At 50.3% G+C, this 27,005-nt stretch overlaps 8 protein-coding genes across 8 annotated transcripts; 4 read left to right on the plus strand and 4 right to left on the minus strand.

The window, feature by feature from the left end:
• Positions 1 to 747: 747 nt before the first annotated feature.
• T310_2908 (Uncharacterized protein) lies at positions 748 to 2,362 on the plus strand (the record flags this gene model as incomplete). The annotated part of the gene is made up of 4 exons (XM_013474187.1): positions 748 to 1,060; positions 1,117 to 1,223; positions 1,284 to 1,867; positions 1,930 to 2,362. The coding sequence occupies 4 exons, from the start codon at positions 748 to 750 to the stop codon at positions 2,360 to 2,362; spliced, it is 1,437 nt and encodes a 478-aa protein (XP_013329641.1).
• A 598-nt stretch (positions 2,363 to 2,960) lies between these two features.
• On the minus strand, positions 2,961 to 5,367 carry T310_2909 (Kinesin family protein; the record flags this gene model as incomplete). Its single annotated transcript, XM_013474188.1, has 3 exons — positions 2,961 to 4,580; positions 4,632 to 5,041; positions 5,100 to 5,367. 3 exons carry the CDS (start codon positions 5,365 to 5,367, stop codon positions 2,961 to 2,963), a joined length of 2,298 nt encoding a protein of 765 aa, XP_013329642.1.
• A 1,629-nt stretch (positions 5,368 to 6,996) lies between these two features.
• On the plus strand, positions 6,997 to 10,870 carry T310_2910 (Mitogen-activated protein kinase; the record flags this gene model as incomplete). Its single annotated transcript, XM_013474189.1, has 6 exons — positions 6,997 to 7,494; positions 7,550 to 9,196; positions 9,257 to 9,826; positions 10,009 to 10,176; positions 10,240 to 10,349; positions 10,579 to 10,870. 6 exons carry the CDS (start codon positions 6,997 to 6,999, stop codon positions 10,868 to 10,870), a joined length of 3,285 nt encoding a protein of 1,094 aa, XP_013329643.1.
• Positions 10,871 to 12,486: 1,616 nt separating this feature from the next.
• T310_2911 (Non-specific serine/threonine protein kinase) lies at positions 12,487 to 13,783 on the plus strand (the record flags this gene model as incomplete). The annotated part of the gene is made up of 5 exons (XM_013474190.1): positions 12,487 to 12,599; positions 12,650 to 12,845; positions 12,903 to 13,284; positions 13,345 to 13,692; positions 13,755 to 13,783. The coding sequence occupies 5 exons, from the start codon at positions 12,487 to 12,489 to the stop codon at positions 13,781 to 13,783; spliced, it is 1,068 nt and encodes a 355-aa protein (XP_013329644.1).
• A 403-nt stretch (positions 13,784 to 14,186) lies between these two features.
• On the minus strand, positions 14,187 to 18,858 carry T310_2912 (NADH-ubiquinone oxidoreductase; the record flags this gene model as incomplete). The annotated part of the gene is made up of 18 exons (XM_013474191.1): positions 14,187 to 14,995; positions 15,094 to 15,516; positions 15,758 to 15,800; positions 15,833 to 15,853; positions 15,911 to 15,956; positions 16,025 to 16,095; positions 16,152 to 16,487; positions 16,541 to 16,699; positions 16,750 to 16,891; positions 16,943 to 17,010; positions 17,091 to 17,167; positions 17,236 to 17,298; positions 17,354 to 17,367; positions 17,425 to 17,576; positions 17,786 to 17,892; positions 18,033 to 18,540; positions 18,593 to 18,791; positions 18,821 to 18,858. 18 exons carry the CDS (start codon positions 18,856 to 18,858, stop codon positions 14,187 to 14,189), a joined length of 3,276 nt encoding a protein of 1,091 aa, XP_013329645.1.
• Positions 18,859 to 19,670: 812 nt separating this feature from the next.
• T310_2913 (Proteasome endopeptidase complex) lies at positions 19,671 to 20,947 on the plus strand (the record flags this gene model as incomplete). The annotated part of the gene is made up of 3 exons (XM_013474192.1): positions 19,671 to 19,938; positions 20,010 to 20,245; positions 20,306 to 20,947. 3 exons carry the CDS (start codon positions 19,671 to 19,673, stop codon positions 20,945 to 20,947), a joined length of 1,146 nt encoding a protein of 381 aa, XP_013329646.1.
• A 799-nt stretch (positions 20,948 to 21,746) lies between these two features.
• On the minus strand, positions 21,747 to 22,243 carry T310_2914 (uncharacterized protein; the record flags this gene model as incomplete). The annotated part of the gene is made up of 2 exons (XM_013474193.1): positions 21,747 to 21,921; positions 22,029 to 22,243. The coding sequence occupies 2 exons, from the start codon at positions 22,241 to 22,243 to the stop codon at positions 21,747 to 21,749; spliced, it is 390 nt and encodes a 129-aa protein (XP_013329647.1).
• Positions 22,244 to 22,951: 708 nt separating this feature from the next.
• On the minus strand, positions 22,952 to 26,895 carry T310_2915 (Rhomboid protein 2; the record flags this gene model as incomplete). The annotated part of the gene is made up of 11 exons (XM_013474194.1): positions 22,952 to 22,955; positions 23,000 to 23,062; positions 23,159 to 23,598; positions 23,667 to 24,547; positions 24,610 to 24,848; positions 24,929 to 25,217; positions 25,400 to 25,468; positions 25,716 to 25,945; positions 26,191 to 26,287; positions 26,466 to 26,603; positions 26,703 to 26,895. The coding sequence occupies 11 exons, from the start codon at positions 26,893 to 26,895 to the stop codon at positions 22,952 to 22,954; spliced, it is 2,643 nt and encodes an 880-aa protein (XP_013329648.1).
• Between the last annotated feature and the right edge of the window lie 110 nt (positions 26,896 to 27,005).

Consider the following 27,005-nt stretch of genomic DNA (forward strand, 5'->3'; position numbering starts at 1 on the left):
GTGCATCCATCCACGTGCCTTATGCGTAGCCAGGTAAGCGCGGCTAAAGATAGCTCCATCGACCTGCACCACTTAGGTAAGCGGCTCGCGCTTTCGGTCCTTTTAACTCCGAGCCCTGAATGCAGTCTTATTAATCCAGTCACTATCACGAGACAGTCTCGTTTGTTATTGAAATAATAAGCGGCTCGGCGCAGTTAATTAATTAGTTAATTGCCAGTGCTAGTTAGCGACATCGGTTATCGGATATAATTACAGCGCGTTTTCTTATTTTCTTTTTTTAATCTGTCTGAGATAAGATGGCGTCGCTGTTGGTCTCGGAAACTACCGACCATTACTCCATTGGACTCGGATTTAATATCCATTTAGTTTGAGTTCGGGGTTACAGGGTTGGTTATAGTATAGTTGGTTTTCCACCTTTCAGCTCTTCTCACCATCTTTTTTTCCTTCTCCTGTTTTTTCTTCTTTGTTGATCGTGGCTGTTATTTGAGTGGGTTGTCTCTAACACGCTGCGCGCCTTGTTTGGTCTCTCTGCTAAGATTGCGCCCCTTTCATCTTACCTCTTACATAAACCCGCCTTATCTGCGACCACCGTTTGTCGATAATAGCTATTTCTGATTGTTTCAAAACAAAAATATCTGCTATCCCTACTTTTGGGGCGCATATGGAGTCGAAGCAATCCCAAATTGTACTGTGATCTCTTCTTGCAGTCAGTGTATCACGCCGAGATCCCAGAGCGATACGGATACGATGGCAGCGAACAGTCATGGGAAACCTCCCGGGCAACCTGAAGCTCCAGCCTCCTCTACTGAGAGCACCGTTTCTGTCGCATCAAATATCAACCAGGGTAAAGATGGTGAAGCTGCTCCGCAACTCGGGGAACCAGGCCAGCTACAGGAACCTACGAAGGAAGCCGCCAATGACCTGGAGAAAGCTGAGAATGCTGCCAATGTGAATGCTGGCCCGCCTGCCATGTCTCCCCCGCCAGATGGAGGGCTCCAGGCTTGGTTGGTGGTCCTAGGAGGATTCTGCGTCCTTTTTGTTAGCTTTGGGTGGATTAACTGTATGTTCCACCAGATCGTGACATTTGCGACAAGCTGAATACTTACGAGTGGTCAGGCATCGGGGTGTTCCAGGAGTACTATCAGACTCACCAGTTGAGCAACATGTCGTCCAGTACTGTGGCATGGATTCCGTCCATTGAAACGTTTATGATGTTCTTTTGGGTCCGTATTGCTCTGTCGTCTCTTGCACATATATGCACTGGTTGCTGATAACTGGAACAGGGACCGGTTTTCGGGAGACTGTTTGACAGCTTCGGGCCCCGGTGGCTCCTCTTATTCGGAAGCTTCTTCCACGTTTTTGGTCTCATGATGACCTCGATCTCCTCTGAATATTACCAATTCATCCTCGCGCAATCGATTTGCAGCGCTACGGGAGCGTCCGCTGTCTTCTTCGCCTCTACCACCTCTGTATCCACATGGTTTCACCACCGTCGTGCCTTGGCCCTGGGTGTGACGGTATCCGGATCCAGCTTGGGAGGCGTCATCTTCCCCATCATGGTGGACCATCTCGTGAGGGAGGTCGGGTTTGGCTGGGCGATGCGGATCTGCGCCTTTCTGATCCTCTTCTTGCTCATCATTGCCAACCTGACGATCAAGTCCCGACTGCCCCATCGCCCGAAGAGAGTGGTGATCATGGAATTCATCCGCCCGCTGCGGGAGCCTCCATTTCTGCTGTTCCTCTTGGGCTCGTTTCTCTTTTTCCTGGGCATGTTTTTGCCTTTCAACTTCATCATCTTGGAAGCTGAACGATGGGGCATGTCTCCGAGTCTTGCGAATTATCTGATTCCTATTCTCAACGCGGCAAGGTAGGCATACACGACGAACGAAAGAAAAAAAAGCAAGGGCTGACCTGACTTTTTTCATCTAGCGTATTCGGCCGAACTCTGCCAGGCTACCTCGCCGACCGCATAGGCCGCTTCAACATGATGATCCTGATGACATATTTCTCGGGCATCATCGTCCTCGCCTTGTGGCTCCCAACCAAAAGCAACGCGCCCATCATCGTCTTCAGTGCCCTGTACGGCTTCGGCTCGGGCGCCTTCGTCTCACTCGGCCCAGCCATCATGGCCCAGATCTCGCCCGTGCGGGAACTCGGTATCCGACAGGGTACCTACTTCGCGCTCATCTCCATCGCCGCGCTGATCGGGAACCCGATCGGCGGCGCTCTCGTACCGAACGTCGTGACGGGGGAGTTCTGGAAGCTGCAGGTCTTCACCGGCGTCGTGCTGATGGTCGGGAGCACGATAATAGTGTTTGCGCGCATCTCAGCCGGTGGTCCCAACCCGCTTACAAAAGTATAAAAAATGAAAGGTATTAAAAAAGGAAAAAAACAAAAGGGTTGTCTTTAATAACACACATCAAGAACATAGGAGTGGACTCCCACTTCCTCTTCTTTCTCTCTCTCTCCCCCTTTGGGAAGGGCTGGCTCAAACCCTAATGTTTAAGTAATCATATTTATTCATATCTTTTCTTTTAACTCAAGAGATCGATGCCTGTCAGATTTTCAGATACAACATCATTAACCCCTCACTCGTTGTACGTGGGGATAGATAGATAGATAGATAGAGAAATAGAATGATCATAGAATAATCAATCAGTTTCTTGTCAAACGAAATCGCTTTTGTTGTCAAGATAATTCCGAGAAAGAAAAACTATTGTACCGATGAACACTGTATAAAGCAAAGAACTAGTTAAGTGCACCCAACCCCAAAAAACCAACCTCTACAGAACGCCTTTGCTAATGCCGATAGATATATGCTAAAGAAACCACGAGAAAAGAAAAGGGAAAAGAGAGAAACCAAGAACAGAAAAGAAATGCAATGCAAGGGGGTATGTAGAGAAAGCAACCAAAAAAACCAACACTTCCCCAAAATGCATCAAAACTCTAGACATGCGCAATCACACCACAACGCCACTTCTCATGTTTTGGACGGTCTTCAGACCAACGCCCTTCATCCTCCCTAACTCCGCAAGGCTCTTCACTCGCGCTTGTGGAGCTTCGCGTCCAGCATAATCTGCTTTCTCCATTTGATGATCCATCTCGCAGAGACAGTCAACAATCGCTTCAGCCTTCTTCGCGCCAACTCCTTTCAGCAGCTTGATTTGGCTGACATCCCGGGAGTTGATGACAGATAGTAAATGAGCAGTTCGCGGCGAGTGCGCCTCCTCATCCAGACTGTTTTGGAGGTCCGCAGCATCGCTCGGGGTCTCTGTCCTCTCGCGTTGTGATGAACGAGCTTTCCGAGATTTACCAGCTGCTCGTTTTTGCCTGGACCTCACGCTGAAGCTGTCGTCTTCATAATCGGACTCTTCACCGGCCTCTGACTCCACATATTCTTCATCGCTCATCTCCGTAGTACGTCTTGCTCTGGCTCCCCTGGAATGTTTCTTGACGGATGGCATGTCATCGCGTTCATATGTCTCCTCTGTTTTATTCGCGTTGGAGATTTGCTGCTTAGCCCTAATCTTCTCCTCTAAAGTCGATATTTTCGCTGCCAATTTCTGGTTGTGGGGGAAGAATGGCAACGCAAGCTTGTACATCTTCAATGCGGAGGAGTCTTCTCCCCTCGCATGGTGCTGTTTTGCCATGAGAAGATATGATAGCCCTTCTGCTCGGGCATCCTCCGTCCCCTCAATTCGCTTTTCCAGAAGTTCAAGGCGGCGTTGGACTTGCTCATTTATTTCATTCACCTGAGCTTGGCGTTTGGATGAATCGTCGAGAGCTCGCGCGGCTAGTATTTCTTCGACTTTCTTCTCTACCAACTCCTCGATTTTCGCGGCTGAGATATCTTTGTGCGTCTTTGGAACTTGCTTGTCGGGTTCCGTATACCTCATAGACTTGGCAGGACGTGGAATGGCATTTAAGGAGTCAGATTTCCGCTTTAAAGGTGACGATCGTTTCGGCGCTTCAGGTTTATGCACGGCAGCTTGGGGCTTCGTCGGCTGCTTGTCGGAATACACGTAGAACGCCTTCACAGGTTTCTTCTCATCTGCCTTCGATGGATCTGCCACTGTGATATTCGCGTTGACTGACGATGTCAACGGCCGCAGGGGTTGACGCTGCTTCATAGCTCCTGACGGCCGTGCAGCCGGTCTGGGAGGACCTTTAAAGATTGGCTCGTTTTCCACTTCGCGCACTTCGATCTTCTTGGTGCGGTTCGCGAAATTCAACGAACTAAGTGTGTCCAAGTGGTAAGCTCTCACAGGCGCAAGGTTTAGAATCATGAGAGTCAAGCCGTTGTTCTGCCCCAACGACAGTATCCTCGTCATCTTCGACTCTCGATAAGGGATCCTCGGATGTTTCTTGCTAATAGCCTCTACACACTGCGCCAGCACGAACAGACTCTTGTTGATACTGGCTGATTCCACCATGCGCTCTTTGTCATTTTCAGTGCGACGGTTGTCTTCTGAGCCGGCCAAATCGATTGCAGAGGCAGTGCTAACCCGCGTGCATTCTCCAGTGGTCACAGCAACTTTGACGCAAAGGATGGCATGAGATCGAGATGAATGCGCATTTAGCTGCAGCTGTTAGTGGAGCGTGATTTGTCAAGTGGTAGGGTTCTGCCTTACCTTTGTTGCGGAAGTGGATCTGTTCATATTAGCTTGGTCGTACAGGCTCTCAAACTCCTTAAGGCTGGTACACGGCCGCTCTGTCAAGCCCACAACGACTGTCTTGCCTCCATTGTCCCTGAGGGGCAGCCCTGCTGGAGTCCTCTTCTCTGGAGGTTCAAAAAGATCGTAGACTTTGTCATTGTATATTTCGTAGTAGCTCATAGAGATTTCGACCTTCGTTGCTCCTTCGGAATCCTTCTCAATTTTTCGACTACGACGATAGATACTACTTAGAAGTCGTGGGATCACACCTCGATCAGCCAGACTTTTACCGCCTCGCATCGTATGCGTCTTTCCGGTCCCGGTGACTCCGTAGGCGAATATCGTTACGTCGAATCCATTGAAGAGGTGTTTCACTGTAGGAGCAACTGCCGAAATCTATCAGCACACTTGTTCAAACTTCGATATGCGACTCCGAAAACCAACCTTCAGCGTCATAAATCTCTTGTTGAGTCGTACTTGGGCCATAGACCGCATTGAATTGGAAAGCGAACTGTTCCGCCTCATTTTTGGGATTCGGAATCCTGACAATTGTTTCCCTTTCCTTTAAAGCAGCCGGGGTCTTGCTGTCCGGCGACCCTTTCTTCGATTTGAGTAGCTCTGACGTGCCAGAGCTACCGGTGCTAAGGATGACATCCAGCTCCCGCTCGGACTTCAGAAGAGGTCTCACACGCGCAACAACACGGACACTCATCTTCTAGCCCAATTGCACTGTTTGGCCTAATGTATTTCCTCTCAGCTGCTTCGCCTCGTTATCCAAAATCCAGGCTAGTAGAATTCCAATAATTGCACAGGCAAGTGAGTGAAAGACAACGGAACCAAACAGCAACGAGAATGAATGTGCAGGGTCCGAAAAAGACAGGACGCCCCGAAATTAAATTCAAAAAGACACCCGTTATAGGGTGTAACTCTGCGAAGAAAAAGCAAAAGCCAATTGAAATGAAGAAGCGAAGACCCGAGAACCTGACATTGACACTGTCAGATTAAAGAGAGGGCATTATTATGCTGCTCGAACAGGGATGTGTGGTTTCTGGTGACGGGGGGAAGGTGCGTGGTTGCCACAGCAACACCCACTGATTTGGCAAGTGCGATAGACAGCCGTCCAGACCACATGGGCTTCAGCAATCATGAGTTGTCAGACGCTCTGTGTGCATTATCATTGGCTTCTTTCTGCTTAGATTTTTTGCTTGGCAACTGGTACTTCTTTTTTTTTAATGGATTTCTTGGACTTTATCTAGGCATAGAATCACTTTTTGTGTTTTGTACTGCTCATTAGCATCACAATACAGTATACCACTCAACATTATATATTACCGCTCCCAAGCTACTGTATCGTTTAACTTGAGTGCTGACATGTCCCAAATGACCATATCACACCCAGACAATAATAATCCAATCTTTGTAACAGGAACCACACTCATTCTATGGACACGCATGAATACATGTACCTGCTAATGTACCTGCTAATGTGCCAACTACCCTAATAGCCATATACATAGCTCTTCTATGGGTTACAACCGGAGATAGTTTTTACCGTGAGATCCTGAAATGTGGCAAAGATTCAGCAACAATGTTATTAAAAAAACAAAACGGGGAAGTGGCCAGCCTGATACTAGAGTAAGCGTTTAATGTGAGACTTGAGGGACAACGTAGATAGATCATCAGGAGACAATATTTAATGTCTACTTGGCTTCATATAAACGGAGTGTAAACAGTCTGTCGATCCGATTGAGTCCGGGAGGACAGAAAGAGCTTGCAGTTGCATAACGCGGGGACCAGTTTGCTAATATCAGAGGCCACTATTTGTCTCTCAGCCTTGCTTCCAGCAATCTGTCAAGAAAATCTAGGCTGCGTGCTGTGGGAAGGCCTGTATGGGGGGATTTCATGGGGCGCGGCATGGCATCTAGATAACGTGGAGCTGTGATTGGCCCAGCGACTCTCCCGCAGCCGTAAAGGCCACCGTACTCCGTACACCAGATCTCCAAGCTCAACGGGCAGACAGCCCTCAGAAGTCTCGCCGCTCCTTTGCCTCCATCCAGATCGAGATCGACACGGCGGCCGATTCTCTACACGGGGCCTGCCAGATTTGCACAGTGTCTACCTGAATTGGCGGTCCTTCTCTTATAGCTTGCCTCGCTTCCTAGTACGGTTCACCGATTCCCCCGCATCGTCTTTTGTGTGCGATTCACCCGGACACTAACTTGGAGGCATAGTGACCTGTAACGACCTCCGCACTACCTAGTCCACCCCAGACTTGCCCTGGAGAAGGCTTCGGATTTGATCACATATAGTTTGGCCCACCGGAAATAGCCTCAGTCCCTCGATGGCGGCACCACAGGGAGGTTATCCTCCTCAGGAAGGCTACGATCAAGCGCCCGGATACGGTTCGCCAGCCGGTGCAGCTCCCCAACACCATGCTGGCGGAAAGAAGAAACGTGCCTATGCGGACGAGGCATTCGAGTTCGGCCAAGGAGCCAATGCAGCGCTAGGAGGACAACAAAAAGGTGGTGGCGACTACGCGGCATTTGCTGCTCAAGCCGCAGCAGCAGGATATCCACAACCTGGATATCCCCAGCCGGGCGGTATTGGAGACTACCAGCCTCCTGCGGCTGCTTATCCTGCCCCGAGCGCAGTAGGCGTAGCCCAAGTGACCCAGCAGTTTGGCCAGCTGGGTGTAAGTGATCCGCACCAGGTGCAGCAGCCTCAACAGGCGCAGAGGGCCCTTCCCCTGAATCAGCTGTATCCTACCGATCTTCTTGCCCAGCCATTCAACGTCGCGGAGCTCGATTATCCTCCTCCCCCGATCATCCTGCCTCCTAATGTACGTGGTGGTCCAAAGCAAGCATATTGTTCTCAAGATACTGACCCTGGAACAGGCAACCACTTACCCATCCCCTTATGCCAATTGCCCTCCGAAATATGTTAGGTCTACTCTCAATGCCGTTCCGACTACACATTCGCTCCTTAAGAAATCCAAGCTACCGTTTGCTCTGGTCATTCAGCCATACGCATCACTTCACGATGTGGAAGATCCGGTCCCCGTCATTCCTGACCAGGTCATCTCTCGTTGCCGACGTTGCCGATCCTACATCAATCCCTTTGTTTCATTCCTCGACCAAGGCCACCGCTGGCGTTGTAATATGTGCAATCTGACCAACGACGTGCCTCAAGCATTCGATTGGGATACGACTTTGCAGAAACCGGCGGATAGGTCGCAGAGGCCGGAGCTCAACCATGCAGTGGTGGAGTTTGTGGCACCACAGGAGTATATGGTTCGCCCACCCCAGCCGCTGGTCTACTTGTTCTTGATTGATGTCAGTTATGCCTCCGTCATGAATGGCCTCCTTGCAACCAGTGCTCGGTGCATCAAGGAGAGCTTGGATCGGATTCCCAATGCGGATCGAAGGACCAGACTCGGGTTCCTTGCAGTTGACTCCAGTCTGCATTACTTCGTGATTCCAAGAGATGGTTCAGAAAGCTCGGACCCGAAGATGTTGGTCGTTAGTGATCTCGACGAGCCATTCCTGCCAATTCCTGGCGACCTTTTGGTCACCTTGACCGAGTGTCGGGAAAACATCGAGTTGTTCCTCGACAAACTGCAAGATATGTTCCAGAACACGCAGAATAGCGGTTGTGCAATGGGATCGGCTCTTCGTGCCGGATACAAGTTGATTTCTCACGTTGGAGGAAAGATGACAGTCTTGTCATCCTCTCTTCCCAACATCGGACATGGCGCTCTCACCGTCCGCGAAGACAAAAAGGTGTTGGGCACTAGCAAAGAAAGCAGCCTCCTACAGACCGCCAACAGCTTCTACAAGAGCTTTGCCGTGGAGTGCTCCAAGGCACAGGTTTCGATCGACATGTTCTTGTTCTCATCTCAGTATCAGGATGTGGCTTCCCTGAGCAATTTGCCCAGATACACCGGAGGGCAGACGTACTTTTACCCAGGGTGGAATGCTGCCAGGACGGAGGATGCAATCAAGTTTGCGCGCGAATTTTCCGACTATCTCTCTGCCGAGATTGGACTGGAGGCGGTCCTGCGTGTGCGTGCCACCACTGGCCTGCGCATGAACACGTTTTACGGCAACTTCTTTAACCGTAGTTCGGATCTCTGCGCGTTCCCAGCCTTCCCCCGCGACCAAGCCTATGTGGTTGAGGTTGCCATCGATGAGACCGTTACCAAGCCTGTGGTTTGCCTGCAGACTGCGGTGCTGCATACCACCTGCAATGGGGAGAGGAGAATCCGAGTCCTGACGTTGGCGCTGCCTACCACTCAAAACTTGGCGGATGTGTACGCCTCTGCTGATCAGCAGGCCATTGCGACCTACTTCAGCCACAAAGCTGTTGAGCGCACCCTTTCAAGTGGCCTCGAGTCCGCTCGGGAGGCTCTGCAGTCCAAGATCGTTGAGCTTCTGACGACATATCGCAAGGAGCTTGCCGGTGGCAGCGTGGGTGGCGGCGGTCTGCAATTCCCAGCTAACTTGAGAGGCTTGCCGGTCCTCTTCCTTGCGCTTATCAAACATGTAAGAACTGCTTATGGACCCCTCCATTTTGGTTTCTAGACGATGTACTAATTTGGACAGCTTGGTTTGCGAAAATCGGCCCAGATCCCGACCGACATGCGGTCCGCCGCTCTCTGCTTGCTGTCGACGCTGCCACTGCCACTTTTGATCCAGTATATCTACCCGAAGATGTATTCTCTCCATGACATGCCCGACGACGCTGGTTTGCCCAACAAAGAGACGGGTGAGATCGTTCTTCCGCCACCGGTCAACCTGTCATCTGAGCGACTGGTTCCGTATGGCCTGTACCTCATCGATGACGGGCAGACCCAATTCCTGTGGGTTGGGCGAGACGCTGTTCCTCAATTGTTGATCGATGTATTCGGTGTGTCGGATAAGTCGCAGCTGAGAGTGGGCAAGCAGTTCTTGCCCGAGTTGGACAATGATTTCAACGAGCGGGTTCGTGCGGTGATTCAGAAGAGCAAGGATCACAAGTCCAAGGGAGTGGGCAGCATTGCCTCACCGCAACTGTACGTCGTTAAGGAAGATGGCGAGCCAGGGTTGCGCCTGTGGGCTCAGACGATGTTGGTGGAGGACCGCGCCGACCAAGGGGTCAGCTTGCAGCAGTGGATGGGTTCCTTACGGGAAAAGGTATGTTTTAACCACCACCTCCTTATTTTGGTTGATCGGAGCCTGACCGTTGTTTTCCAATCGATAGGTGGTGCAGTAATGTCGAAGTTAAAATTTTTGCTAGATCACGTAGCGTGCAACTTGCCATCAATAATTCGTTTTCTGATTACACCATGTTTGGCCTTGTTATCTCTACACTTTAGCGTGATCAATGTCTATGTGTCCAAGTCAGAAGAAGACGGCGCAGTACTGCTGCCTGGGATTGTATCTCCAACTGTACTGTAGACTTTTTTTTTGGAAGTCGACAGCCATCCACCACCCCTAGCAATTACTGTAAGCAGCGTTTCGGCGGTGTCGACAGGTTAATAATGGTTCGTTTCAGCCGGAGTCTTAATCCTGATAGAGATAGCTTAGCCTGAGCATGAGCTTCTCAGCGTTGTCACGGGGGCAGGGTCCAATCGCGCCATGTTTCACTCGGAGACGAGAGCGACAAAGCACCAGCCTCAGGCCACCAGACCCGTGCGGCAGGAGATGCTCAGGATTGGTATGACAGGTCAGGTCGGACATTGCTCCAGCGCGTGTGCTAGGCATTGTAATTTCTTGCTTGGTTGCTTGCGTTTTGAGCCTCTGCTCGTCTTGAGTTAATAGTCGTTAATAACCTCTCTAATAGTATGCCAACCGCCTACTGCTAATCTGGTCGAAAAGACGCCTAGTCACACTCGAGCCACAGCCACATGGCCACGCAGCAACTGCTAGATGGAACGCCATTCCAGCTGCCTTAAAGATTCAAGTGCATCGAGTGTAAGGTACATCCCTCCCCGGCCCCTCTCCGCCACTAGCGTTTGGGATTCTGACGGTGGAGCTGGCACGGGTCTCGTCACTGGCCGCCGCGCCGTGACGAGGGTTAGCCGGCTGTGTTCCCGTGAGTTAGTCGAGCACAGCAGCACGACCCGCGGCACCCGTTGCTGGAGATTGTCGCCGACCCAAGGTTCAGGCCTCATCCACATGGGAGATCATCCTGATCAGGATCTAGACAGGTGGGTTCCTGGTCCTGAGGCCCTCTGAGCTCGGTGCCCTGCGCCGTACATAACAATCGTCCTCGACGCCTTTTTTTCCCCGTTGTCCACGCTCTCTGCTGCCATTGTGCTTGGCCAGTCCGAATAAAAAGGTGCCATTGCGGGGTAGCCCTCTTTCGCGATTCTCTTGCCGCCCAAAGTTCCGGCCGCCAACACCGCCAGTGTAGGCGCTCGATCTTCTGTCTATATATACCTATTATACCTATTCGCCTGCTGCTGTCCTCCCTCTGAGAGACTCCAAGCTGTTTTCCTGGCGGCAACGACCATAGCTAGCATACTGGCCCAATTCAATCCGCAGCCCTGCCCGTGCTTCTTATCTCGCTCTCCGCTGCTGTCCCCCTCCCCATCCATTGTTGCTACCCGTCCGCGTGCGATTTGCCCCACCTGAGGCGTCCTTCCGCACTGCTCGAACTTCGTCCAGCCTGACCGTTCACATCAAACCAGTTCCCTGGGCACCAAACCCATTGTCTGAGCTTCTGGCATTCACTCGAACGAGACTCCAGGAAGAGGTCCGCTGCTGGGCGTTCGTCGTTGGCGGAGAAGCTCACCAGGTGTACCGGTCCCCGATTCGCTGCGCTTCTATTGATAGATACTCCTATTGATAGCGAGGCAGCTCCTGAGGTATTCACCCTCGCTCGTTGGCCAAAGCAGTGACCACTACATTCAAAAGAAACGATTGATGGAGATATCTAAGGGAGACACTGTAGTTTGCTGACAGCTAGATTCTCCAGGGGATTGTTTACCTCTTCCTTTGGGTCTCTCTGTCCGTCCGCATATGCCTTAAACCTCCTCGACACGATCTCCCCCTAAACGATCATTCTAACGCAAAGCCAAATCCACGAACTCGTGCGTGATCTTCTAGGACGACGGTGTTTCAGTGCCGGTGCTGTGTCCCTGAACGTCTCGAAAGGCTGTCTTGCGGGTGTTGGTTGACGGGAGGACATAGACGATTCTCTGAGAGGAGGTCACCGAACTTGCGTCGCTCTGGTCGAACCAGAAGCGGAGATAGATAGTAGGTATGTATGTTCTCACGGTTCTGTTGGTGCTCTTCACCTCGTAATTCCTGAAATTTGTCTACTTTGAAAGCCTCCTGCCTTGTTTCTCTTTCCAAGACAGCCTGCAGACCTCAGTGAATGCTGTCTCTCTTTCGCGGACTCATCTTGACCAGAGTGGGGCCCTAGGGCTACAGTGTTGCACGAGTCATTCACTCGACTGGAGATTTGCTGTGGCTGGGAATCTGTCAGCCTATGGTGTCGTTCCTTTGTACTTGCTTTTTTCGATGGTGAAGTGAATGCTGCCCCGAGTCTCCCCTCTGGTGCTCAATATAAAATCTGTCGCTGCGGCCTCCTGCCTTTGATTTGAATCTTCTCCTCCTACAACCCACTTGTCCTGCAATTTCTCAACACAGACTCTTGTGACCGCTGATATTGTGTCTTCAATTCGAGCACTTCTCTTTTATCCCCGTCCTTCCCTCTGTCTTCTCAACATTTTAGTGGCAGCAGGAACTGCCTTTGATTTGAAAGCCTTACTACTTTCTGCTTGTTCTAGCAATTTTTGACCGAATTCGACCAACTAACAACCAACAGTTGTCAACTGTGAACCACAATGGTCCAGGGACAGAATCCTCCGCAGGGAGGGTCGAGAAAGATCTCCTTCAACGTCTCTGATCAGTATGAAATTCAGGATGTGATCGGAGAAGGTGCTTATGGTGTTGTTTGGTAAGCTTTTCCAGAGATCGACTTCTTTGAATGCAGCTCACCGATTTCAGCTCTGCCATCCACAAGCCTTCGGGCCAGAAAGTTGCGATCAAGAAGATTACGCCTTTCGATCACTCCATGTTCTGTCTGCGCACTCTGCGCGAGATGAAGTTGCTGAGATACTTCAATCACGAGAACATCATTTCTATCCTTGACATTCAGAAGCCACGCAGCTATGAAACTTTCACCGAGGTGTACCTCATCCAGGTCAGATGAAACCGCTACATTCCAGCTTCTGTTTAAAGAGCTAACACTTTTCTCCAGGAGCTGATGGAAACCGACATGCATCGTGTGATCCGTACTCAGGATCTGTCCGATGACCACTGCCAGTACTTTATCTACCAGACACTCCGGGCGTTGAAGGCGCTGCACTCTGCCAACGTTCTCCACCGTGATTTGAAGCCGTCGAATCTGCTTCTCAACGCGAACTGTGATCTGAAAGTCTGCGACTTTGGTCTTGCCCGCTCTGCGGCGTCCACTGATGACAACTCTGGTTTCATGACTGAATACGTTGCTACTCGCTGGTACCGTGCGCCAGAAATCATGTTGACCTTCAAGGAATACACCAAGGCGATTGATGTCTGGAGTGTCGGTTGTATCTTGGCGGAGATGCTGAGTGGGAAGCCGCTGTTCCCTGGTAAAGATTGTGAGTAGTTCTTCCTGACATTCAGTTCATTATCTCCGGGTGTTGGCTAATCTTGAACAGATCACCACCAGCTTACTCTGATCTTGGACGTCCTTGGCACTCCAACCATGGAAGACTACTACGGAATCAAGTCTCGTCGTGCTCGGGAGTACATCCGTTCGCTGCCTTTCAAGAAGAAGATTCCCTTCAAGGCTCTTTTCCCGAAGAGCAACGAGTTGGCTCTGGACCTGCTCGAAAAGCTGTTGGCCTTCAACCCGGCGAAGCGGATTACGGTCGAAGAGGCCTTGCGCCATCCGTATCTGGAGCCATACCATGACCCCGACGACGAACCCACGGCCCCTCCGATCCCGGAAGGGTTCTTTGATTTCGACAAGAACAAGGACAACCTAAGCAAGGAACAGTTGAAGCGTAAGACACTCCCCCACCACCACTTGTTATGAATCATTGCTGACACTACTTTTCTCACGCAGTTCTCATTTATGAGGAGATTATGCGGTAGGCATTGAGCTGTCCGTGTCCGCGGAGGGGAAAAGATTGCAGATCTATCCACCAGGAATAAGTATTAGGTAGCAATCATCTAACTGTCGGAATCTGTTTTCGAAGAGTGGTGAGAAATGTGAAGCAAAACAAAAATTTGAAGATGGAAGAAGAAGCTGGTATGTCAGATTGGCAGATTCAGACCAGACTCTACTCACATTTGAAACATTCAAACTGAATATTGAAAATGAAAACTGATACAATACCCATTCATGTACCTAATGTGCAACCTTTGTATGTACACACCTGCCGTCTCGACTCCTGCTGTCTGTCATACAAACATGCATGCATACATACATTATCATTCCGATATCTCTAGTGGATGTAGAAGAACGATAGCTCATTAACCGTTCGTTCTTATTCATTCAATCATTCATTCTCATCGGTTTATTTATTTCCCCCCTCATTCTGTTCTCTCTTCTAGCCCGCATAAACGCCTCGATCCCCTTCCCTACGCCTTCCGGACTGGGTTTTTCGGCACAGACGTCGGGCTCAATGCCGTATTTGTTGCGGAGATGGTCTCGTGTTGTGGGGCCGATGGTTGCGATGAAGCATTTTCTTCGTCTTGGGCCATTTGCTCTGTTGTTATGATTATCAGTTGAGGAAGAAGGTAATCGATTCAGCGTCCTGAGCATGGCGTCACATCCTGTCGGGGAGAAGACGACTGTCCACATCACTTCGTCGTCGTCGTCTACTTCTTCTTGTTCGTCATCGGCATGTTTCTTCTCATCGTCCTGACGACGGCGACGACGTCGATCTAGTAAAAACTTCTTCCCAGCTTCAACAGCCGCACGGAACTCTCTCTCAAAAGACGCCATCTCCCCCGTCTCGTACACAACCAGCTCATCGACCCGTATCCGGTCCTTCTCGGTAAGAGATTCCGACATGAGCGTCTTGGGAATGACATCTCTCCGCTGTTCGCCGACGAGGAACAGCAGGGCTGGTTTGGCATTGTCCTCTTCTTCATCTCCCTCCTCACTCTGGCTGTTCTTGTTATAGTAGCTGTTGTAATGCTCCAGAATCATCTGCGCCAGCTTCTCCCCCGTCCCGGCTTCGTCGCCGTAGATCTGCGCGTGAGGAAGATGCGTGTCTCGGATGGTCTTGAGTGCGCGAGAGGTCGCTGGTCCGACGGTGTAGAGGATGAGGGAGCGCGATGCGGCGGACGCGAGGGGGACTACATATCACCAAGTCAACAAGAAGATTCGTATTGTCTCAAATCAAATCAAATCAAGTCAAGAGCCGGTAATTGCAGGGTGCAAGGACAGGACATACCACCAACCTCATCCCTCACCACCTTCGTAAACCCTTCCACAGCCCTCTGACTCGTGAAGATAATCCCGCCGTATTTCCTCCTCCTTCTCCTCCTCCTCCCATCTTTATCTTGCCCTCTTCCTGCCTGCTCATCCCCATCAAGGACAAACGCCCCCTCAGACTCAGAAACAAAATACTCTTTCAACCTCCTTAGATTCTCCTCATTGAATCGATGCTCGAGAACAGGGACGAAGACGGGTTCGTAGGAGAAAGCACTGTCACAGCTGTTGCTGCCATTGTCATTGCTGCTGCTGCTGCTGCTGCTGCTGCTGCTGCTGCTAATGGTATTTGTTCGAAAGTACTCGTCGTATCCGTCATTCGGGGTAGATTTCGTTTTGAGGAGGAAGATGGGTGGGTTGGAGAATGTAAAAGTGCTTGTAGGTGCTGCCTCTGTTGTTGTCATGGTTTCATTTCATTTCATTTGTAACAAGTTCTTCTTCTAAATCTGTCAATTGAATTGAATAATCAACAAAAAAGAAAAAAAAGGTTGAGTAAGATTATTCTTGAGATATCTATCAGTTAGCTTATAGGCGATTGATGAGTCCGCAATAATAATTTAATGCGGGGTGCGGAGTCCAGTACGGCGTAGTCGGGAGCTTTCCGTGACGCAATGACAATTATGTACGGAGTATGTACTGTACAACTGCGTCTAGATTCGACCTTTCTAACTAATTAATTATATTTCAAAGAGCTGACATACGAAAATAAGATATTTCTTGATCTGTTTTTTATAAGTTCTGCTTTATACTTTACACTCATTGGTATGAGATTTACACACAAACGAGCCAACGTTGGACTGTCCTGATACAAAGGAAATCACTAGTCTAGTCAGGTTATTTACACATTCAAACACAGAACAGACAATCACTGATCGTCCAAGACGTGCAGGTACTTCCTTTCTTCCTGCCTCTCGCGCTCAGTCGCCGGCGGCAGGTCGTAATACGTCGAGCTCCGGTAGCCCTTCTAAACCAGAGTTAGATAATGGCACGGGTTATTTTCGCAAGAGATGATCGACTTACCAGGTAATGGAAGGTGAGGTTGGTGATCTCAGCTGGCTCGATACCAAGGTCCTTGAAGGTCTTCGCGGTCGGGTCAATATGCTGATCAATGAATTCCCTCTCTACCTGGTCGGCATGCAGGGTCGGCCACCACAGAAGCTTGTTGACATAGTACGCCACAGGCTTCAGCAGAAACTTCGGCACGTTAATGTGGCGGCGATGCTTGACAATTTCACGGTCCACGAGCTCAGCAATCTCGGCAGTCGAGTATTCCTTCGGCCCATACAACTCAAAGGTTTGCGACGCCGTGTTGTCGTCATACAACATACGCTCGAGAGCGGCTCCCACGTCAATCACCTGGGATTGCAAGTCAGCACATGATTCCGCCTCAGCTTCAAGGCTGCACTCACATGCACCGGCCAATATCTCTCTTGCATGTGATTCGAGGTGAAGAGGTTGGTTACACTGGCGAGCTTGTGGAGGAGACGATCCTCAAAGCCGTACATGGGCGCAGGCCGCACAATGGTAGTCTCGGGGAAGATGGAACGCACGACCCGTTCTCCCCAGCCCTTCGTCAATCAGCACCAATGCCCAACAATGCAATGTCCTTGTGACAAACCTTGGTCCGGAAGAAATCAGACGACGAGTTTTCATTCGCATTGTACGAAGACACATGGATGAATCGGTCGACGTCGTACTTCGCGACAGCCTCCGCAATTCGCTCCGCACCGTCGACATGGACATCCTCGTAAGAGAAATTCCTGCAACCGTTCAGACTCTTTTTCACCGTACGTGTAAAATAGGAAACCTACTTGGTAGGATAGTCGCGGCCGACGAGGTTATAGACAACATCGGAGTGACGGACGCTTTCTTCAATCGACTGAGTGTTGCGAAGGTCATATTCCTAACCCCCTCTGTGAGCACAGGATCCTCCTCGCAGGCCGCTTCACATGTTCGTACCATAAAGATCACCCTTCCAAGGTCACCAGTAAGCTTCAGGTGGCGCTTCGTCATCTCCTCCCGGTAGGGAACGATAACTGTACATCCGGAGCGAGCTACACGCTGTCAATCAAAAATCCTAGTCTCGAGCACATGGTGCACCTACCCAGCCGGTTGACAATGTAGCGGCCGAGGAAACCAGTAGCACCGAAGACAGTTGCAGTGTGGCCTAGAAACGCATTGAGTATGAATTTCATTCTCGACGGTCGTAAAGAATTGCGCACCTCCAAGGGACGACCTGGGAGCAGGCGTTAGTGATTCTCCACGACACCATTGAGCAATGACGTTGTCTTACCGTCCACCCTGGACCTTGATGATCGGCTTTCCAGTTCTCGTGATGTGGACATCCTGAATGTTCCTTCGCTGCACTTGGAATTGCACTCGCGCGCTGGCAGGGGCGGGGGCGAATGCCCTCGCTGCCAGCGCGCTGTTAAACGCCCGGCACTTCTGCATCGTCGGTCCGCAGCTCGAGAAGGCCTATCAAGCTATGAGACCGCCCAATTGCTCGAGGCCAGGTTCCGCGGCGGTTCTTGCGGGGAGAAGGAGGAAATCTTGGTGGAATTGAGCGGTTCCAGTGTCGGGACGTTGCTGGCTTGGTCGCTCGCCCGGACGGCAGGACTGGCGCTAGTCCTGATTCGGAGCGCACCCTATCTTACTCTGGGCCAATACAGTCCAGCTGATTGCCAAGTGAGATCAATTGCTTCAATACAGTATTTTCTGAGTTTTGCTAATGGCTTCCCATTTATAAGATCAAAAACGAGATCTATCGATTTTACTAGTTTCTTCCAACTGAAATCCATATACCAATGAGCAATATGGTAAACATCACAGCATACATTGCAATCAGATCCCAAACATTCCTTTTATATGATCATTGCTTCTAGATGCAGCGTGACTACTCACGCTCGCCCCTCGCCATAAAAATGACCTTCTTGAATTCATGGCCATTGACGTTGAACTCCATGGGTTTCTCCACGAGCTGATAGTCAAGCTTTTCGTTTACGCCTGCATGTGCGTACAGTTCTCTCATCTCGTCAGCGTCAAACCCATGCTTATGAATTGTTTTGTGAGCTTCTGGATGGAATTGTCGAGTTTCTTCCACTCCATGATGGTCGGGAACCAAGTCGATGATGAAGAGGACGCCGCCCTTTTTCAGCCTCGAACCAAGGCGCTCCATTGCCAACTTGGGGTCGGCAAAATGGTGAAGGGCCACGCTGACGACGATGATATCGAATTCAAAGAATTCGGGTCCTGAGAGTTCCTGCGGAATGGTTTCTGCGAGCAGATCACCTTGCAGAGCAAACATTTTCTCAGGAGAAATCCCGCATTCGCGCGCGCTCTTGTTGAACTCGGTGACCATATGCTCGGAGACATCAATACCAATGACTTTGGTCACGAACGGTTCAAGAGCCTATACCAATACCAATCAGTGGAGCGGCCATATAGAAACCGGGAGTGCCTACCTTTGAGATAGTTCCTGGACCACAGGCGTATTCAAGGAGCTTGATCTCCTTACCCTCGCCTTCCTGGGTATCTGTCCATTTGGTGCTGATCCATTGCCGACGACTTTTGGTCTCTTCAGCAAGGAGACTGATTGCTTGCGCAAAATCCGTTTTGTAGGACCGGGCCTTCTGGCTGCAGACTGAGTCAGCTACATGACAGCTACAGCTAAACAGCAGATCTATACTGACTCGAAAAATTCGCGATTCACCTCCGTCAGGCTTGCCATTTTCTACCAGTAAGGCAATCGTTTGTGAGTCAACGGCAATCTTCTCAGCTCGTGTGAAGGCTCCGTCTGTAGTAGTTAAGAGCGATGAAAGCAACAAAAACACCGGGAAGAGCAAGCGATATTTATACTACAGGCCAACTTTTCGGAGACTTTAAATACGCTAAAGGAGAGAAATTGATTCGCCGGGATCAAAGGAATACAGCATGATGTTTGGCTTATCTGGTGCAGTCGGAGACATATCGGATACTTTTTAAGGCTGCTGAGTGGGATACCTGACGTGAGAGGTGGATGTCACCAAAGGCGTCAAATAGCCTACATCGGAGATATTATTTGATTTTCAAGTGATTTTGCTTGATTAGCAGGAGTGAGACATTCACCAGCTTTGGAATTTTTTTGTAAATTTACGCAATTTGGAGACTATGCCAAGCTCCAAAACATAACAACAGCGTCCAGACTGAGGGTAACACGGAATCAGTTCAGCGCAGATTGTTCCCATTTAATTCGTGAAGTAAGTAAGTTTTTGACTGGGCTGGTAGGTAGTAGTAGTAGGAGGAGGTACTGTAGAAATCGATGATCCTCCGCACGCAAAGGACCAATTGGCTACGGTGACGCAGAGCCGCTCTTCGAGCTTGGCGGCGGCCTGCTTGCATCCGACATCTGACAGGACACACGTCCCCGCTACTCAACGACCTGCCTCACCACTTTGCTATTCTCTCTATGCAATTTTAGAAAGAGATCTTCTCCGAGTTTTCTTCACACTTGTGTTCCTTTCCTGCAGCTTTTTCAGCTCTCTCCTTGCCTCCTCGTCCACGATGGAGGCCGACAAGATCCCCGACTTCCTCGCGGAACAGCGCGACCAAGCTCCCCCAGAGGCTCAGGGGCTTTTCTTGAACTTTGAAGATTACTGGGAGCGCAAGCTATGGCATCAGCTTACCGACGCGCTGATAGATTTCTTCCGGATGCCGGAAAGCGCGCCGCAACGGTTACCGATCTTCAAGTCCTTCATCCTCAGCTTCGCCGACCGCATTAACCAGCTCAAGTTTGTCTCGCTGGGTTTGATGGCATCGACACAATGTGCGGGTATGTGGACGATTTATCTTCGAGGTGATTCGGTTTGTATAGTTGCTTACAAGCAAGGGCTGTGTTCGCAGATGACCAAGAACGACTTGCGTTTGTCACGTCGCTTGCAGACCGGGTCAACAAGCCCGACACACAGGACGCCTACGTATACGCAACGGCAGACGTCGCCGGAGTGAAGCTGCGGCTACAGGATTTTGAGGGGGCGCGGAAAGATCTCGACAAGAGCCAGGCCATCTTGGACTCGTTCGACTCAGTGGAGACGGTTGTCCATGCTGCTTTTTACAAAGTGAACGCAGACTACTACCAAGTTCGTCTTGTTCTATCCCACATCACTGGTGTCTAATACTGACTCGCTCCTTTCCCACAGGCGAAACAAGAGTTCGCATCCTATTACAGGAACGCCCTGCTCTATCTCGCTTGCGTGAAACTGGAAGAGCTTTCGCAGGAGGAACGCGTATCACGAGCTTACGATCTCAGCGTCGCAGCTCTCGTATCCGACTCCATCTACAACTTTGGTGAGCTGCTCCTGCACCCCGTGCTGGATTCGCTCACGGAGACGCCACACGCCTGGCTGCGCGATCTCCTCTTCGCTTTCAACCGCGGCGACCTGACCGCGTATGACGTCCTGGCCGGGAACATCAGCAAGAACAAGCTGCTTGAATCGCACCGCAACTTCCTCTACCTTAAGATCTCACTGTCCGCGCTCACAGAGATGGTCTTCCGCCGCCCGCCGCACGACCGCAACTTGACCTTCGCGGCCATCGCGGCCGAGACCAAGGTCCGGCCTGACGAGATCGAGCACCTGATCATGAAAGCGCTGTCGCTGGGCCTGCTGAAGGGCTCCATCGACCAGGTCGCGCAGGTCGCGCGCATCAACTGGGTCCAGCCCAAGGTCCTCGACATGAAGCAGATCGAAGGCATGCGGAATCGGTTGAAGGAATGGGATGCGGGCGTCAACCAGCTAGGTCATTGGATTGAAAGTGTGGGCAAGGATGTCTGGGCTGCATGAAAATAAAAAGACATAACAATTACAAACAGATGTTATCTACCTGATAATCGCCGCCAAAATGCGTAATCTTTGACGCCATTTTTTGCGGCTTTTGCCTATCATCCTCTGTAATGCTTACCGCCTTAATGCTAGGCAACAAGATCACCTAGTGACATGATACAAATAGAGATTATTTTTAACCTCCTAGAGCGTGGCCATTTTAAGCTTCGTCACCTCTATTAGTTTATACCTTCCTTCACAATAAAAAGATCAAGAATCCTGAATTCCAAATGGCAAGCCGTACGAGAGAAGCGCGCAAGCCTGCGTCTCCGCTGTCTGTCCATGACATTCATGAACTTCTTACCGCGATAAATAAGATCGAAAAAAGGGACCGCTTACAAGAACATGAACATGGCCAGCCCTTGCATCCTCCTACCTACTACCATCCAAGAAGGATTGCTGAGGTGTTAGACTCTCTGGCAAGCCTTTCCGTGTCGAAGGAAAGGCACGAAGTGATAGCAACTGCCCTCAGAGTCCGTCCATCGCGGCAGTCTGTCGAATTAATCGTTGCAGGAAATGCAGGTATTCCCACAACCACATTGGCCCACATCAAGGAGATGTGGGATCTTCATTGTATACAGAGATGGACCCACGTGATGCCACCCAGCAGCATCTCACGAATCCTCGATACACCAGTCTACGGAACAAGTTCGCCAAAATCTGCATAGACTTTACTTTTGAACGCTTCAGGCATCAGGTGAATTCGAAGTTCCAGCAGTTGATGCCATGAACACAACCGGCCTCGATCATTCTCACCCGTTTAAATACGGTGCGGGAAACTATTACAAGACTCGAGCGGGTCTTTACCAGGAAAGACGGGGCTGCTATTATAGGCAAACCTAGTTGGGATGCCGAGGAAGAGTGGAAGATGTTGTTCGTCGCTGTCCGACAGACCAGACTCGCCATTAATCAATTCCTTGAAACCGGAGGCTTCACTGGTGCGGATCAGACTCGCTTGTTGTCCGACTTCATGAAAATAGAGAGCTATCTCCAGAAAATCAACTCGTTGCCCAATAGCATCAGTCGATATCTCTTCACGTACAATCTTGCCCTGATACCTCTTAATAAGAGCATCACGTCGAAAGCGCCAACTGTCCCCCGCACATCAAAATACTGGGAGAGGGTACTGGAAGCAGCTCTGGGACGAATGGGCCCGACGCAACTCTCTCTCGATCTGGATGTTGTGGAAGCAGATGCAGCGACATGGCAGAAGAAGATCCTATAAAAGAGGAGGAGGAGGAGGAGCTCGTCGTTCATTGCGAAACGAACCTGCTTTTGAACATTTTCAGGACTGAACAGAGCGACCTGCGGATACCCAAGGCATATAGTTATCTTGGTGTCTCTAAATTATCATCACCCTGTCACGGTTGTGACTCGTTTATCAAGGGATTTAATTACGTCCACGGAACACGCTTCATGACCAAAGGCTGCTCCCACGGAAGAAGAAAGTCTTATTATTATTACCTTTGGCAGTTTCCTCCCGAGAATTTTTCGAAAAAACAAGACGTTATTGAGGCCACATACAAGCTTATTGCCGACTCGTGGGTGAAGACTTACAATGGATATCGCCCCGAATTCGTCGCGGACTCAACCGCGCAATCATCTGGCCGAGCAACGGTGCAATGCGATTTCTTCGGAGACCCTGACCAGGAGAAAGATTTAGCAGAAGCTGCTGCTAGGTATAAAAAGATGTAGTTATTAGCATGGATGCTTCACCAAACCTAGTTCGACTTCTACATCATGTGCTCTTTACAACAGTCATGGGGATGAGCCATCTATTTCGTGTCGTTGGCCTTGAAGGGGGTTGCTGGATCTCTCTCTCTCTCTCTTCTTTTTTTTTAAATTTTATCTTTTTGTCCCTGCTAATCAGGTGCATTGGTGCATTGGTGTTATGGTGACTGGGTGGCCGCTCTAATAATAAGAGACGAAACGAAAATTGAATGAATGAATGCATTGCGCATGTATCTATCTATCTTGCTTACAAGCATAGCATTTCATATACACACAATGTACCGTCTTTCCCTCTTTTCTCTAGGGATGAAAGTAACAAGAATGACTAATTGGAAGAACGCTACACTACAGATTATAATTATATGCCCTTTTACTTTTATTTAGAAGATCGACGACGCCAGCAGTAGACACCCATTCAGCCACGCCGGCCACCAGACGCACCACACCACCACAGGCGTCCACATGCCCCATACGTCCCATCCGAAAGCCGCCTCTGTCAGGACGGTCGAGACGGGGATGCCCGTGTACCAGCATGCCGCCAGCAGTACGGCAGGCGGGGAGAGCAGGTTCATGAGCAGCAGGCCAAGACCGGTGGTCAGATTCACCATGACCCTGGGCTTGTTGGATTCGGGATGTTTGGGGATGCGGCCGATGAAGCTCAGCGGCGCGCAGACGAGGCCGATCATGAACGAGAGCGAGAAGTTCAAGGTCGCCAGGGCCGACAGGAAGAGGCCCAGAAGGAGCAGCGAGAAGGACTTGATGAGCAAATACTGCTGCGGAGTCGGCGCGGATCCGTTGGGGCCATGGGTCAGCAGGACGGCGAAGATCAGAGGCAGAACGGCGCTGATAACGACGAATGCGTAAGTCGCGGTGGTGAAGTACTGTAAGTAGTTACCGTTAGCAAGATAGCGTTAATTGGATATGTGTCAGAAAGGAAAAAGCAACGAACCTGGGACGAGATCGTGTTAAAAATGTACAAGGGAACAACACCCAGGAAGTGCAGTCCCGTGACCAAGGTCAGAGGCAGAGCGAGCTGTCGCTCCAGGACGCCATTCAGCCCGTTGTCTTCTGCATCCGTCGACGGTTTTGACTTTTGGGCATCATGTCCTTGACCCGATTTCTTCTCATCGGCACAACCTTGAGTGCTCGGGGAAGAGGGAGATATCGCGGCCTTGTATCCACTCCTCAGCCACAATGCGACGGCCATGATGGTGAAATTGGCAGCGATCAGCATTGCGCTAGGCATGTAGGTCCCGATACTGACAAAGCGGTTAGTCTGCATGAGGAGATAGAAGAAGAAACTCTGGTGTAGATGCTCCAGGAGGTTGTTCAAGCTGCGGCAGAGACTCTCGACGGTTCGGCCCAACGCCATCTCATCTTGCCAGCCATTGCCTTTCGTCTGCAGTGTGATAGCATCGATGTGGTATGGGATGAAGCTGCTGTGAGCTCCGGTCGCCAGGCCCAGGCCTTGCTTCACCATGCCCCGGAGCATCGTCTGCAGTCGCTTCTCGTAGCTGTCGTCGTGCTCCCACATCTCCTGGAGGTTGGCGCTGATGCCCATCTGGCCACTGGCGATGGAAACAGCCGTGTTGAAGAGATCCAGGTTGGGCAATTGGCCATTGACGCCATCGTAAACAATGTGCAGAGACTCAAAGCGATGGTCAAACGGATATTCTATGACCAAGGCTCCTTGCAACGCGCCGCTCTTCAAGGGCAGGGCCTGAACGGACGGTGGGTGCATATCATGATAGGCGTCGATCCACGCCTGCGTCCCAGATTTGCTATCCGGGGTAATTAAGAATATGATGTCCTTTGACCACAGAGACCATCCTGCCACAAATCTCATTAGAATTACTCTGTCACACACACACATGTGTAAACGGTAGACTTACTCTTGAAATATCTGGCCAACGTCAGGGCCAAGGCCACGCCATTTAGATTCAACTCGCCATCGACAGTCCTCCAAGACGCCACCAGAGCAATCGCTTCAGTGGCATCCCCCCGCGGTGCTTGAATGATGGCATAGACATTCTGCCCCTGGTGTACCGCACCCGCCGAGTGATATTCGTAGTTCTGCGTGGCGACCTTCAGGCCGGATGCCCGAAATATGGACTGCAACTTCTCCGACACCCTATTATTATCAGCAAATCGCCATTCGTAACCAAACCAATCAATCAGCCCCCTTTTTCGTCCGTCTTGGAAAAAACCTACACCGGCGCAGTCTCTCCATGTCTCCCCTTCTCTTCGTCGGCGATCAGCAACCCCTCCAACTCCTTCTTATAGCCCCGAAAGATGTTCTGTTCACTGCCCCCGAAGTACGTATGGACCTGTCCCGGCAGTAGCGCATTCTCCGAGATGTACGTCTGCCGCGAGTACTCGTTGAGTGGAAGCAGCAGCAGCCAGACGACGCCGACAATGATGCAGATAAACGAGACGAAGGGGGGTAACCGCGCAAACAGTAAATACGGGTCGTTGCGCAATTTGCGGACCAGTGACGGCGCTATTCTCGAAACGAATAAAAAAAAAGAGTCAGCCATCGGTTAACTTAATAAACACTTCTTGTATAAGCAAGCAAGCAGCATGGTGTACACATATGTGGTGGTGGTGTACGTCCCCTGCTCCTGCACTTATGGCCATGACGGATTGCAGGCTTGACAGATTTCTGGAATGATAGAAACTCACATATTAACGCCATAGAGAGAGCGACCTGTGGGAACTCCGTCCCACTATGGCCATGAAGTGATTGTTTGACTATTATTGCAGGTGTAATTGACCAGAGCCAGCAACACAGACCATGTTACAATACAGATTACACCTAGACCAGTTGTATGTAAATTTACGACACGCGGCACGGACCACTTGCGCACCTGACAGGCCCGCATTAAATATACGCAAATACTCCGTATATACCCTTTCAAAGCAAGACTGTTCCCTCAGATTATATCAAATACAAAATATATACAGGAGAATATTCGTAATTACAAAATGCTACACGTACAGTACATTGCACCGAGGGCTTTCATGGTCCTAACCGTTGCGAGGACCCAATATAGCTCATGGCTACAGTCGGCTCTACCGTCGAGGTCGTTGGAAGAATGCCGTACCGGCCGTGTGTCTTCTGGTCTACTGACACGTAATGCGGAAGTCGACCAAGAAGATTTAATTTTACTTCGATCCAGCGGATGACCACCTCTGATGGAAAGAAGATTCGAAGGTATCCAAGTCCGACTAGGTAGCACGCTCGTCAGCAGCAGAATGAATAGAATGGTAAAAACTGGGCCACTTACGCAGGTATCCCACCACTATCGCACATACATGCCCGACAAAGCTCGTATTCGAGAGGAGCACGGAGACGACGAAAGAGAGAAACAAAGGCGTCGTCCAGGTGGGTATTTTATAGGTCCCGACACTGCAAAGTATTGGGTCAGCGCAAGGGCAAATCAGAAAAAAAAAAATAAAACGTGAAGACTCACAGGAAATATGGATTGGCCCGGAACGTCTTGATGGCTTCAGATCCTAGGAGCAAAAAGACCCAAACGCTGTCGTGGAGGTCAGCAATGATACTTCCGTCTGTCATGGGTGGTTAATCCGACCTTGCACCCACCACAGCAGTGTTGCTCCGCAAGATAAATTTCTCAATAAAAACGTACAATCCACCTGGAAAGGTCGAGAGCGCTGAGACGTACAAGACGTTAATACCAGACATGTAAACCTCCAGTGGAATAATCATAGCCCGTATATTACGTACGTCCAACAAACAAGAGCAGCGCCGTCAAAGTCCCATGTTCCGCCTCGAATCGCTCAAGCAGGGGCGTCAGAGCCAAGACGTTTAGGAAGGCGTGGAAAAACCCTAGATGGATGACGGGGTAGGTATTGAGTCGATACACTAAACAAACGCGTTATTCGTTCAGCAATGGTATCCAAATTGCGTCTCCAGCCAGAACCTTTTATTCCTAAGGGAGGAACATATGAGGGGAAACCTTACTTCCTCGAATCCCCATCTCATCTGGGACCAAGGCACCCCATCTCACCACACTCCATACCGACTGTATCTCGAGCAACAAGAACGCAACAATGACCAGGAGAACGAGTCGCGTAAACAGCGGTAATCGAACGACGTAGGATCGTACGCGGGTCGGATCGAAGGGGAAAGGAGGAAGGGCGCTCGGAGTAGCCATGATAAATCGGAAAAAACGATTGCGAAGAGGCGTGACACCTCGTCTCTTTATTGTCGTCGAAGATTTCGAGCGTTTCGATTTGCGAACAGGGCTGTATCGTACACAAGCCT

Source organism: Rasamsonia emersonii, assembly GCF_000968595.1.
Source record: "Rasamsonia emersonii CBS 393.64 chromosome Unknown ctg1118621760042, whole genome shotgun sequence".
NCBI lineage: Eukaryota > Fungi > Ascomycota > Eurotiomycetes > Eurotiales > Trichocomaceae > Rasamsonia > Rasamsonia emersonii.